Source organism: Gymnoscopelus braueri (genome assembly GCF_963280865.1).
Source record: "Gymnoscopelus braueri genome assembly, chromosome: 13".
Lineage (NCBI taxonomy): Eukaryota > Metazoa > Chordata > Actinopteri > Myctophiformes > Myctophidae > Gymnoscopelus > Gymnoscopelus braueri.
Genome location: NC_137615.1, coordinates 19929808 through 19945279, shown reverse-complemented (window position 1 = coordinate 19945279; position 15472 = coordinate 19929808). Strand labels below are relative to the sequence as shown.

General features: G+C 39.6%; 1 protein-coding gene across 1 annotated transcript; it reads left to right on the top strand.

Moving 5' to 3' along the window:
• Window positions 1-10274: 10274 nt before the first annotated feature.
• galr2b (galanin receptor 2b) lies at window positions 10275-13479 on the top strand (the record flags this gene model as incomplete). Its single annotated transcript, XM_080446386.1, has 2 exons — window positions 10275-10651; window positions 12717-13479. 2 exons carry the CDS (start codon window positions 10275-10277, stop codon window positions 13477-13479), a joined length of 1140 nt encoding a protein of 379 aa, XP_080302512.1.
• Window positions 13480-15472: the final 1993 nt, after the last annotated feature.

Genomic DNA, 15472 nt, shown 5'->3' with positions numbered 1-15472 from the left:
AGATTACAGCTGGCAGCAGACAACCTGCTCATCATCAGTGAGTATGAAACACAAGAGCATGTCCCCAGAACAGATTATGAGTTTTTTTTCACTAAGCCTCTATAAAATTGGACTAGAATTAGTGGTGAGCCTCCTCAGTTGCCACAGGGCAGACATGCTTTGTTCAGGAAATGTTCTCATCCTATTTGAGTGGGGTTTGAAAATCGAATCTAGGCTGGGTTGCCAATTGTGCCACTGATCTCAAGGGGTAGTTGAGGAGGCGGCTACCTTCAGAAGTCGCTCCTTGTCTCAACAGTGTGTTGATATAGCGGCACACAAGGATGCAAGTCGGCCTACCACTCCTGTACATGTGTACTCATTAATGTTGGTGACACAGCCCACCAGGTTGGTTTCATTCATTTGATTAGCGTCACTGATGCACAGGGACAGTGTGGTACGTCTCTAATTTTGTTTTTTAAATAAGAAATACTTGTGTTCCTCTAAATACGGTTTTATGTACATTTTTGACACTTCATATACGTACGATGTGGATAAATATTGCAATATCGGATATCAAGGAAGTATTGTATAGCCAGAAAAAGCCAAATCAGTGTATGAGCCAGTCATATTAGAACTGATGATATAGGCTGACTATATTCACGACTTAAGTCCTATAATTATGTTGACCGAGGTCCCCCAATGTATTCAGTATCATGTTGTTAGTATGACAGTATAGATCAGGGGTGGAGCCAAATCTTCCCTATTGTTTCTGGCAATGAGAATCAATATAACATATCATTGTGGTGAGCATATATGTACCAGACTAAAGCAGTCCTGGGTATACACATACTATAGTTTGCAATAAACAAATCAAGATGCAGCATAAAATGGCCCTAAGAGCAAGACTTGTATGGCCCCAGCCAAACAAATCCAGCAGCCTTTATAGTGAATCTATTGGTTTGGCTTTGGCTTCTAGAAGTGATAAACCTTCATAATTGTTTCTGTGGCAAATATGTAATGATAAACTGTAAAGATTTATTGTGGTGTAATTTGGTGTTGAAATGTTTGAAAATCCCACTACATACATGCATGTTTGGCAATACAGAACAGTAATGTTGTCTAATTTTTAGAATGTTTTGTTGACAAAGTGAAGACACGTTGCTTTGAATGTGACTTTTCCTCTGGGTATATTATTTTAATTTCCTGGGTATATTATTTAAATATGAACCTCCATAAAAGCCTTGGGGGCAGCTATTCAACATGCTGAATGAATACAAACACAAGACATTGCAACACATTGGGACATGCATGTTAAGCCTTGCCCTTGATTGATCTCCTGATGTGTTTGATCAATATTTTTCTTAAAGGTTATTTGTCAGCATACCAACTGATTAAGCACAACTTAAGCATAGATTGTCAAGCACTGCAGCGCTACTTATCACTGTGTAATCCTTTTCTGCAGGGATGTGTGAACATTAAAAAGCGGATGAGGAGGAGGGAGGAGCTGTAACCAGGAGCTGGAACGGGAGGGATAGGATGCAGAGAGTGAAAGAGAGGGAAGGAAAGAGAGAAATAGACAGACGGAGGGAGGGAGGGAGTGAGAGAGGGAGAGAGAGAGAGAGAGAGAGGGGGGGAGGAAGAGAGAGAGAGGGGGAGGGAGAGAGAGAGAGAGGGGAGGGAGAGAGAGAGAGAGAGGGGGAGGGAGGGAGAGAGGGAGGGAGGGAGATAGATAGAGATACCAGCAACACAGTCACGTATCGCTGTGCAGGGGAGGAATGCATGTTATTGTTATCATAATATGAACAACATAATACAGCATTTTGTGTTAGGAGCTATCTAAACAGGACATTGAAACACTGGATACTGTCTACTAATAACACTGGTAGGTTAATCATGTCTGCCTAATCTGCATGCTGTTGCACTATCACAAATCTGTGTTGAGATTTACATAAGATTTATATCTGCATTTTATTTTCTGTCATTTTACAACCACTGCTTTGAGTAGGCTACTGGGCGGTAAGAGATAACATGTTTGCATTGGAAGTTTGTTTGTTATTAGACACTGCATGATTCCCTATCACACATTCATGGCCATGCTATTCATCTGTGCCTTCCCTTATTGACACTATTGATTTAATTCCTCATTGCTTGCAGTCTGCTTTTCTATAATGCCCCAAATACATCCGTCACTCTAAGGTGAACCACAAAAGATTCCACAGTATGTCAAAGCCTCAGATCAATGTGGCTGCTATTATTTCAGACCACAGGCACTAGTGAATGTTCTCTGTTGGCTCTTGACATCCAGCTGTAATGAAATTAAGCTGGAAATGGTTCGATCTTGCAGGTATTGGGACAGGGAAACTCAGAGTGGTTGGTTATAAAACAGAGTTGCTGTTTTGTTTTGTTTTATTTTGTTGTCTTTTCTTTTTTAGGAAAAACATCCATCATCATCCATCAAAACATCCATCATCATCATCACCATCATCATAATCATCATCAAACAAGTCATTTCATACCTTCTCACATTGTTAATTTGCTCAAAATTAGGCTAAATCTATTCTCATCACATATTGCTATCGGTGCTCGTCATTATTCCTAATTCCTAATTAATTCAATTATCAATTATATTATTTTGCAACCACTTGGATTTGAACCTGGAGCGGACACATGGGAAACCACACATCCGCCGCTCATCCAAAGGGAAATCCCCCTGGCAGGGAAGATTTGGTCTGGGCTTCATGCCCAGCTAGTCTGCTACACATTGCATTAATATTTTAGCTGACCAAGGAGACAGAAAATATTCCTTGGTGACATTGTTGTCCAATCAGAGATGAACTGTGATGGACAATAGTCAATGACTGTATCATTCTCCATTCTTGGTGATATGTGAAGGGGACTTTACACTCCATACCCCAAATAATTACTAGCTCACATTATAATGTTGAAACTTTAAGAGTTTAGAATGTATCATTTGCGACAAAATGTCATGCAAAAAATTAAGATTGTGACAAACAAGTAACATTAAAATATGTGCATAATAATACACACAATTGATTTTTTTATTCCAGTATAGATTATTGCTAATCAAAGCAGGTTTTACACTGCATGGTTTTACATTGCTGAGATAGCCTAAAATTCCATGACATGTCATGTTTATGTCTGCAAAGCTGATTTAAACAAACAAAAAAGAACATTTTCTGTTTGTATTGATTATAATGTGGCAAAAAAGGCTCAGAATGCCCCAGGCTGAAATAAAATCGTAGAGGATGTTAAATGGTAAAACTGTAGAATAGGTGGAGCTAAAAACTACTTTGAATTAATTAAATGTACACCATTTCATTAACACTGAGCATTTTACTGTGTACAGTAAAACTGCAGGTAAACCTAAACTGAAAAAATACAGTTTAAAGATACAGAATACACAAGGTGATGTGGTAAATTATGTAGGCCTAATTCATATTTCAAACCACCATCACCTGGAAACCTATGACTGGAATAAAATAAAATAAAATAATAATAATCAGAAATGAATGATTGGCAGTAATAATAGGTGTCGTGAGGTAAAACTCAATTCCGTAGCGAACCCTATGTGGTTCACAGAAGGCTGTAAACTTAACCCATTAAGTCCTAGGCTAGCCTGGCTGGCTGGCTCCAGCCCCTGAATCGCTAGCCTCTCATTCAGGGTCTGGTGACGCTGTCGAAGGCGGGGTTTTCTTGGTTGAAAATCTAAGCGGCGGCCCGGCCCAATTGAGATCGGGATAATCCAAGCCCCCAGAGTTGCTGAGAAACATTGAAGCTGCCACCCCAGTGGCCAAAGCTGGAACTGCAGGCGGGGAGAAATACATGCACGCGCAAAACATACTGACAGATATTTATATTTATACATATAAATATGTAAACATATTATACATACATACATATGCATTTACATATAAATATGCATCTCGAGTGTATTTAATAAATATCTCGCGTTCAATCCTTGACACACGGGCTGCCGTAGAACGCAAAAAGGACACTAGTGCGCATGCTCATAACTCTATGGGGGTACAAAATCAAACCAATAATTCTACTTCCGGCAGGTTTCCGGGTGCTTCAAAACGCCACTGAGCACATTCATTGAAATGATAGCTGGGGGCGGGGCAATCCGCCCTCTAGTTATATTATACCTCTATGGGATAATCCAGTATGAACCAATCTTCAAAAAGTCCCACTTTGGCCACGCCCCCGTTTCAGAAAATAGCTGCACTGAGAGGGCTTTCAGACTGAATAATGGAGTGAAACGAAATGAAAATTCAGGCTGAGTGTCAGGCTAACCTGAGGCCAATTCTAAAACAAATTGTTGGTATACGTATATCGTTGCTGTCGGGCAGAAACCTCTTATCTCCATTTTTACCTTTTATGCACAAAAGTACTTTTGCTGTTTTTGAATTTTAATCCTGAAAAGTAACAGTTTTGGACATCATGTTTCCACCCGAGAGAGACGATATACAGCTCAAATCTAAAATGACACATACTGATAGCATACTGGTGGTAACACTACGTAAGTTAGGAAAAAATCAGTACACAAAAGTCAAAATGTAGTTTAATAGACCACTTCTAGATCAGATGAGCACAAAACTAAGTCAAACAAATGACTTGAGAGTGCAAAGTAGATACAGTATATTCATGTATGAAGACATGATTGCTCTCCAATCCCTTCAACTAAGGTACAGGGCAGGAGAGTCCACCCGACAGCAGACATAATTCAACTTAATGAGGCGGCTTCAGCAGGGAGCACCAAGGAACCAGCCTCATAACAGAGATTTCGGGTTAAGTTCAACCAACGCCCATGATGGTGGTGAACAAAAGGCCCAAAAGAACTCATCCGAGGAAGAGTGTGAACTGATCGTTTCGGCTCATCTCCTCAATCTCTCACCGTATTCATTCAATTCAACTCATCGGGTCCCCAGTTTTGTACTCTCAACCATCCTTCCATATCCACTCTTCTCTCCTTCACCACAGAGTCTATGTCCTTTCCGCACCCTGGATCGATTAGATCTTGTTAGGGGGACAGTAGAAGAGTTAGCAAAATGACCATGTCTAATTGTAGTTAAGCCAGGTTAGTGCTAGATCTCAGGATATGAAACAGACGCGCCCCAGACCAATCACAATGGTGTTGTAAATTTAGTTAAGTTTAAGTACTGTTAGTAGGTTATGGTTAGGCATACTTTTGGTGTTGTTGTTGTTATGGTAAAGATTTGGGCCGGGCTTTTCATCTCTACAATTGAACATTTGTGGTGGTGGCCTTGAACCAAGAACCTGTGTGATGATATGTATGAGATATCTCTTGTCTAGACATATTGGGCCCTATTTTGTCTTATGCCTTATGACTAATCTTATTAGGCATTTTTTATTTTATTTTGAAAAACATTTTAAAGTAGTGAAAATAGCCGATCTACAAGCTCACAACACGTCACTGTAGATCTGCTATTTTCACTATTTAAAAATTTAAAATAAGATTAGTCATAAGGCATAATACACTGTGCAAAATAGGGTCCATTGTTTCTGAAAAAGGTCTAAAAAAGAACCTATTGCTATTATGATAATGACACTACCACTGAAATATAATGAGCATATGTGACACTCCTGCTTCTCTTAACATTGTGCTCTGAAAGGGTACAGAGTTACAAGACAGGGTCTAACAGCATTGATGTCATATTGATGATGTCAGTCTTGCCAAAATATTGAGGGATGGCAGGACGGTGGAGCTGAGATTATGGATTCACAAAAAAAGTGTATTCACACGCAAACAAGTTCTCAATATGTGAATAAATATTCTGATTTACGTCCTCAGCCTACTGGCAGTGTGCACAAGAAAGGTTTGTGAGATTAGCCACAGACTAATCTCTCAAGAACAGATTCTGCTCTCCGCTTGAATCTGTCGGGGTGGTTCGTCATATCGCGTACGCACTGGCCAACAAGTGGGCGTGCCTTCAGATCAGGAAGCAGGCCGCGCTTTACCCAATCAAATGTAGTGGGCGGGATTTACGTGTCCGCCGATCCTTCCCCACTAGAAACAAACCGAAACTCATTTAACAATAGCGTCCTCGGAGCAGACAAAACCACGGAAAGATATTCACATTTTAACTTGCTCTTTCATCATAGAAACAAGTGGGCTTATAAACAAAACGATCCATGTTCTCTGGGAGAAGTGGTGTTAGTGTTCCGTGTATAAATATTGTTAGTGGGAATGAAAACATAGTCGCACCACCGGAAGTGAAAGGCTGAAGGCAGACCAAAACCCCGGTTTTCTTGCGTACGTGTGCTACATCGACTTCCTCCCAGAGCCAAGTGAGATAGTAAAAAACAGCAGAGGGCGCTGTTTTTCCTTTTCATTTGGCGATGGGTTCCCAGATTGGCCACAGACAGCCAGACACACAGGCGGCGGCCCATATCCCAGAAGCCACGTCATAACAATGGGTAACCAATAAGCTGATAATGAACCGGTTAACGTAATTACTTTGATACTTTTGATATCTATTGAAAAGCTCTTAGAGCATTTTGTTATTTATACACTTCAACGACTCATAATACAGTGGTGGCTTATTGCAATATCAGCTTCTTTTTTATTTAGATCCATTACCTAAATTTCCTGTGAGCAATCATGTTATTAGCTGCAGTGAGGAGAACACTGATTCGTACAATAGATAAGGCTGTGATGTAACGTCATAAATGACATACGTAGATGTTAAGCAAAAATGTATCACTTTGCCAAGTACAATGATGAGGCTGCTTCCTGCGCGAACACAAGCCTGTTGACCTGTCACACATATTCTGCAATAGTCTGTGTCAATTGAATTGGCAACTATCTTAAGTACACACACACACAAAACCCAGGCCTGCCAACATCCGACTGTAAGAAACAAGGAGTTTTGGGAGGAGCCCTGACCAGACGGGGTCCTCGCCCAGAAACCTTTTAACAGAGTAGTATAATTTCCTGTGTTCTGGTGAATTTGGGGAGTGAAAATGATGGGCACATGTTGAAATTTCATCCATTAAAACTCTAAAAGTAGGCCTACAGAAGTTGATTGGATGACTGAAGCAATTTAAGACCCATCTTTAATAATAACCATTCATTAAAAGTGAATATTCTTGTATGATTGCATGCACTGACCAATCAAGGAACTCAAGGAAAAATGACAATCAAGGAGTCCTCAAGGAGAGGTTGAAGGTTGAAATCAAGGAAACTGCTGCAGAATCAAGGAGGGTTAGCAGCCCTGACATAACCATCCAAATCAATGCAGACAAAGCTTGTACTAGACATGTAAATACATTAATACATAAAGACAAATACTATTAATAACAATTATGCATGTGGTTGAACAGCATGTACATTTATACATCCCTCACACCTACAGGAAGACATCATGGTACATGGACTAATAAGAGAGAAAGACAGAATATCCATGTTTTTATATATTTCGGTTAACTAAAAGTTAAAAGTAAACAACAATTTACAAGACAAGCAACAATGTGACCATCTTCAATGTGTGACAGCCAAGGAAGATAGATCAAGGAAGGGGCATCTATATCATTTTCTCTATCCAGCAATTCCAGCTGGCAGATTTGCCACACTGGGAGGCAAACTGCAGCCGCAATTTCGATGGAATGCATTGAACTCAATGAGAGCCCAGGTGTACCAGCTTATGAGCAAACACTATTTCTGAAAGATTGCGGCCTTTGTAAAATACTCCATTCAGGAAAATAAAAGAAGACGTGTCACCCGTTGTTTTCTGCTGTGTTGCTTTTCGATGTGCTCACTGCATAATTCTATTATGGAATCTAAAGACCACAAAGTACGTTTCTGAATGTGCAGTAAGTATGGGCTGTAATCACGAGACTGTCAATCATTGCCAGCCTGACAACCAAATCTCGCGATACTGCCGAGCCAGAATACAATGGAGCTGTTTAGATGCCTCAATAAAATTACATAGCGTGCACACCGAAAAACCAAACCAGTGATCAGAAAATAATCTGTGATGTCTTCTTTCATATTCCTGAGCCGATTATATGACAATTAAAGGTCACAATCGTTCATCAAAACAATTATTCGTTCATATGGTCCAGCCGACCAACAGACTCATTGACTTCAATGCATTCCCTCGAACTTCCATTTCCAGTTTGCCTCCCATGTGCGTCAAATGATGCAGGCCTGGTGTCGAACGCTTTCCTTCATTTCATTTTCGTTGGTGACAGCAGGAAGTATTGTGGTAGGGGGGCGGGGTGATTATTAAGGATCTAAGACTGGGTAGAAACCATGGCAGCCAGTGTAATCATCGCCACATTGTGTAACACAATACACAGCTTGATAAAAGGAAGCAATTAAAGATTGCAATTGTTTTTTTCGCCATTACCTCCAAAGGATATATTTGCCAGCTTCGCACATACAGTATACTGCCCTGTATTATCACTCTCCATTCTATCATTTTCAAATGTTTCAAAACCTGTTTGATGCATCTCTTGTGACTCATCTACCTGAACATCAAGAATAAGCACTCCAACCAATTTCCTGTCTTTGAGGAAACAGAATCTGTAGAGGATAAATAAAGCCAAAGAATTCGACATTGACGTCAGGATAGATAGAAAAAAAATCGGAATACATTGGTTTCCAAGTCAAAGTGAAGTGACGGCATGTTGTTCAGCTAATGGATTTTGAATGAAGAGGAGAAATGACCTGGACCTGTCCTCAAGTAAGCACTGTACATCTAAGAAGCAAACAATAAAGCACACACATGTCCACTCAATAAAAAACCAGGTGCTGGGCTGAGGTCAGAATCCAAAAAGAATAAAGTCTGCACACTGGGTAGGCTCGAAGCGTCATGTCCAGCGATGGTGTAAAGTAACCAATACATTTTTAAGGTTTGGACCATGACCCAGTGTGTGCAGACTTTATTATTTGTGTGCACTGTACATCTACACTACATCACTGTGGTTTATCAATTTATCTTTGCACTCTACTTATGACCATTTATTTACCCCTTAATTTTTGACGAGGGTTCATGCCATTTACACTGATCTTGCCCTTAAAGTCCCTCTGGATAAGAGCATCTGCTGAATGCCTAAATTGTACTAATTGTAATTGTATTTAGGGTATGAGTGAAATAAGAACCTTGATTTGGGGTATATGGATTAAGGGGCAGAGTTGGGGTTAATCCTGGTAAGGATACTAACAACCCTGGTTTTGATTTGAGGGCAAAGGGTCACCACCCCCTGCAAGAGGAGACTGAGTTAATAGGCCACCACTTTAGGGTGGTAATTGGTGGGACTACAAAAATGTAGCCACTGGCTTGTTGAACCACTAAACCTTATATGGATATTCCTTCACCTTTGTCTATAATATATTGCTTGTGTCATGATCTTGTATTATTGTTTGTACTGATCATTAGTGTACAAGCCGGAAGGGCTGAAATCCTATTGTTTTTGGTGTTGGTTTAATAGGGTTAAAGCAGTGATAGCGTTCAACTTCCTCCCCATCCTCCCCTAAACAACCTTTTTTTAATAATACTTACAAAATAATTATGCGGTATGTAATGTAATATTGTAATGATGGGGGGATTAAGAAATAAGTCTGGGAATAAATGGGTACCAAATTACAATTTGGTGTTCATGATGGACTTATAAATTTAGTTTTTTAATACATATATATATATATACATATATTTAAATTAGTGGATTGTTATGAAATAATTACAGGCGTGCAATAATGTAGTTATGGGGAAAGATTTATGTAATCAGTAGCCTTCAAGTGTATTTCCTTAATGGCTACTACATTATAATAAGTGCTGCAGCTATGTCTCTTTTTCCCTATAGTTATGTAGCAAGCACAAAGCAGTGTGAATTATGAAATAGCCACTATACTAGTGGTTGTGAAGATAAGTAGTGAGTAGGCTATGTCATATTATGGTAATATAGCCTACTCACTACACCACTTATCTTTTGAAAAAAAAAAAAAAAAAAATCCAAGCCGGCATTTAATTGGTTAAAGAAACCACCTACTGTGTCCTCTCATTTATTATTATGGATTTTCTGTTATTTTGTTAATGTACAAGGGTGTAATGAGGAATGGATTTATCCATATAATTAAATAATTAAGTAGGCTACATTTACAGTAATTAAGTACTGTACTTAGGTAAACATTGACTTTGCTTGAATATTTGCTGTAGTGTATGTCAACACAATTAATGGTCATAATTTCACAGGCGCTCATGGATCGATCCTTGGATCGTGCTTTTCTATTTCTCCCTTAGATCTTCAACATGGCTGACTCAGAGGATTTCAGTAGTACAGCAGGGCAACAGTCAAATGCGTCAGAGAGCTACCAGCTGAACCCCACCGGTGTGATCGTGTCCGTGGTGTTCTCTCTCATCTTCCTCCTGGGCACGGTGGGCAACAGCCTGGTGCTGGCGGTGCTGCTGCGCAGCGGGCAGGTCGGGTACAACACCACCAACCTCTTCATTCTCAACCTCAGCGTGGCCGACTTCTTCTTCATTATCTTCTGTGTGCCTTTTCAAGCTACCATCTATTCCCTGGAGGGCTGGGTGTTTGGCTCCTTCATGTGCAAGGTTGTCCATTTCTTCATCAACCTGACCATGTACGCCAGCAGCTTCACCCTCGCTGCTGTGTCGGTTGACAGGTATGTTGAAAGCCCAGTGTTAAACATACATCATTGTTGTATCCTGTGCAAAGCTGGATATTATTCATTGGTTATTGAGTTCAGTGGATAAACAAATACAACACTTGCGTCATTTTAACCAAGTGCACTAAATAAAAAACGTTCAATCTTATTTGAAAAACAATAATCTGCCTAACGATGATGTCACTGGTAGGCGGGTTTCTGAAGTGTCAACAGCCCTCCTATAAGCCCTCCTTTTTTTAAACGATGTTATCATCAACATTAGTGAGGACCAATTATATGAAGATAGGTTGAAAATGGGTGAAGTGACTGAAGTCGTCCTTTAAACAAAAGCTCATGAATATCTTATCCAGAAGAATGCATTCAGTAGAGAAGTGGCAGACCTCCGCAAATCAAGACCTAACAAATCTCCCCAATCAGCCATTTGAAAGTTAGGCCTGATGTTGGTGCTAGACTAGAGGAAAGATGATGGGGTCACCAAAATCCATAGGTTCCTCTTTGGATGTGAATGTACACTGCAAATTTCATGGATATCTAGCCATGACTTTGTTGTGATTTGGTCACAGTCAGACAGATGTCATTAAACATCCTCCTTGGCTGAGGAAATGTCAACTGAGAAACCAGATATAAAAGTTGGAGAGCAATTATAGAAGACAAGCCTTTGTTTCAACTTGCAGGTCGACTTACTTGCCTCATTAAACTGCTCTGCCATTGGGTTCAGTTCTTCAAATCTTTGCACCAGAATGGACATGAAAGTAGTAGCATAGCAACACAGACTACTTGCTCTACAATGATTGCCTTTTTTCAGATCTAGTTTTTGGTAAGGGTATGAAATCTATTAAAAAAGTATTCACCAAGGCTAAACATGAGTGTAAAAGCTCTGAGGCGTTGATTAATTAGAACCCAGAGGTATAATTATAATGAGGCATTTAAGACCATAGGTTGAAATGTAATCAATAATTAAATACTCTGTTAGAGAACCATATGTTACTGTCTAAACATTATATTATCCATTGCATGCAGTGGGAACTTTCATTATAGTTGCTGGGCAACACAATTTCCTCAATCAATGTAGACCAATGTCCACAGGGATATAGACATTCTCATTACACAGTGGTGATGTTTACCTTTTAGAAGGTGGTGTTAATTCAATAGCTTTCTCATCTTACAAGCCAGCTGATCCTATCCTGTAAGGTCCTCTCCTAAGGAAGCAATTGAATGAAAATGTTCTCAAAAGATCATCTAGCCTGGAAGGTTAATAGATTTCCGCCCAGTCTACAGTACACTTGAGACTAGGCTAATATCTCCTCCAGCTGTAGCTTGGAATGAGTAACACTTTTGAATAATTTCATGGAAATCATTTGCTGGCATAGTGCGCTAACCACAGAGGGCTATAATCATTTACACTGTAGAACAAACATCTAACTCCATAAAACCATAAAACCTATCTACATCTACCTTACAATTATCAATACAAATTTAAATATTGAAACATTTTGTAGGGACATTAAAGAAAAGTGTAAATCTTTGACATTAGAATGTACTAAATACCATTAACCACTTAAACACAAACATTTTCAAAATTATTTTAAAAATTACAACACGTCTCACTTCAACATCATCTCTATACAGTCAGTGAATGTGAAAACAATATTCCTCACTTCCTAGTTCTTAGCCACTACCCTCAGTGTGACTTGGTGTCCTTGACCTTATGCACTGGTTTGGCAAAATAGCGATCCTTATTAATCCGATTGATTAGTGGTGCCTATATACACCATATGGGCCTGCCTAGCCAGTGCTTTCCCATAAAATGCACAATGGGAATTGTAGAAACACACAGAACCTACAGATTGGGGGAATTGTATGGGTTTTATGGGTTTAAATATTATGGTTTGTGATTTAAATATTGCTGTTTCAATCGACTGTGATTACGATGAACAATTAGGCCAAGCTGAAATGAACATTAACAACATGAGTGCTTTCTTTTAGTGAACTCGTAATTTCTTCCATTATGTTAGTATACTGGATATGTTTGTTCACTGATCCAATTCTTTCTTGTTGGTAGGTACCTGGCTATACGTTACCCACTACGATCCAGAGAACTAAGAACTCCGTGTAATGCGGTGGTTGCCATGGTGGTCATTTGGGGTCTATCACTGGTCTTTGCAGGTCCTTATCTCAGCTACTATGATCTTATAGATTATGACAACAGTACTGTGTGCATACCTGGATGGGAGGAACAGAATCGTAAAGTGTTGGACACGTGCACTTTTATGTTTGGCTATGTCATTCCTGTACTGATTGTAAGCCTGTCCTACACTAGAACCATCAAGTACCTATGGACAGCTGTGGACCCCTTGGATGGCATGTCAGAATCCAAAAGGGCGAAGCGCAAAGTCACAAAAATGATCATAATTGTCACCGTGCTTTTCTGCATATGTTGGCTGCCGTACCATCTTGTGATATTGTGCTACTTATATGGAGATTTCCCTTTCAATGAAACCACATACGCCTTCAGGATCCTCTCTCATTGCATGGCCTATGCCAACTCCTGTCTCAACCCTATTGTGTATGCTCTGGTGTCCAAGCACTTTCGAAAAGGCTTTAAGAAGGTGTTCAGCTGTATCCTCAGTAAAAATGGGAGAAACAAGGTCCATGTGGTCCATGTGGCCAACACTGTGCCTGGATTTGAAGCAGCCTCCACCGAGGTATCACAAATGAACGAGGAAAACGTACGACAGAATGAATGTGAAATGATTAGCAGGCCTAGTGTTGAGCCTAGAGAACCCACAATGACATTAAATCTGCCTTTCCAGAGGCCACCTTGACAAATGAACTACTGTATATTTAAGAGGTCGGTGCAAGTTGCCTTATGAAAAGACACTCCAGGTAACAAGGCACATGTTTACAGCACATCATGATACAGTTTCTCATATGTTTCAGTGGCAGACGGATGACAAAATATAGAATATGATATTATAATGGACATATTTTGTTTCTCTACTTTGCATGTTTCTCTTATATCATAAATAAATGTTGTTAATTGGTACAAATAATTTGTTGAAAGCTGTGTATTGTAATTTAAAAGCTGCAGAATACTTACACTTAAATGACTTTCTTTTTCAAAATGAAAGTCAAACCTTGGTATGGCTTGTTTTTGCTAAAAGCTTATGACCTAGCCTACCTCACTGCTGTGACAACAGCCTTGTCTCTTAGTTGTGTTATGCCCCTCCTCTAGAGCTGTGGTTCTCAACCTGTGGGCCAGGGTCCACTGGTGGGCTGTGAGGATGTTGCAAGCGGCCCCCCAACAAATTGGCAAAACACTACGATTTTAATTATTATTTGAATCACTTTAAACTCATTGAGTGCCAGAATTGCCAGAATTATTTCAGAATGATGTTGTCCCAGTGCCAGAGTTTTTTGCCAAGTAAAAAAAAAGTGCTTAGGAAGCGAGATACAGCCTTTTTCAGTTCTAAGTTAAACAAGGAGTGGATGGAGCTGCAAATCTTCAGATGATGATATCTTGGGTTCTGAACATGTTGAACTGAAAAACCTTTTTTTTTTTTTTTTACTATTTTTTCAAAACACGTCAAACACGTCATTGGCACGTTGCGCCATAGCGGTAAAAACACGTGAAACACGTTAATGGCACTCAATGTAAAAAAAATAACAATGTCATGGTATTTTTGCCAGAACACAAATAAACATGCTCTGAAATTGCACGGGCCCACCCATCTGACCACTTAACGAACATGCGGCGAACACTTTGGAGATTCTTTTGGGTCCAGAAAAGGTTGAGAACCGCTGCTCTAGAGATTCTGAAGCTTCATTTATACTTCATCGCATGACAGTGTTGCTTGGCGAAAATCCATTCTGGTCGGCAAGTGACACCGTCATGAGATGCAGTTTTCCTCTTGTTGACCTTGACCTTATGACCAGTGGTGTGTTCTGTTTTTTTTTCGGAGGGCATACGATAATTATTCCCTGCACGACATGTGCGCGTATATGCCATAGGAACATATATCCACAATACTGAGACTGCTTTCTGTGATTTACCCTCTGCCTTTGTAGATCTGTTTTATGGTCTCTATTTTAGTGTATTATTATCTTGTTCCGTTTCAAGAGGACTATTAAAATGTAATAGCATGTATATTTCAAGAGACTGTGAGGCTGTATGGAATTATATATTATAAACCAAAATGTTTCGGAACACTATGTATTGCACATTGAAATGAATAAATAAAATATTTTCTGCTGGTAAAAGGAATAGAAATTGTGTACAAAATATCTTCTAGAGTGCAGCCAATTTGTTTTTATCTCCACACCTGTGTGTGTTTCAGTGTCTATGTGTCTACTGTATGTGTCTGTCTGTGTGCAGCTAATCTTGGGTACTGCTGGACCGATCTGTGTCAAACCGTTCATGCACACTGCCAGTAGGGGGGACACAATTCAGACATTAAAAAAAAAAATGGCACACTGAATAGTATGTTAGTATGTGATTTCGGCACATATTTGTGACATGATACTGACATGATAGTGACCGTGATACTGGTCAGTATCATGTCAGTATCATGGTCAGTATCACGGTCAGTATCATGTCAGTATCATAGTCAGTATCATGATCAGTATCATGATCAGTAATTTGTCTGTATTTTGTCTGTATTTTGTCTGTATTTTGTCAGTATCATGTCAGCATCATGGTCAGTATCATGTCAGTAACAGTCCAGGTCTAGGGGGCACTGGCCAAAAAAAGGAAACACTGCCCTACACAAAAACCTTTTGCCACAAAAATAGCCAATCTACAATTCTTTTGACAGAATT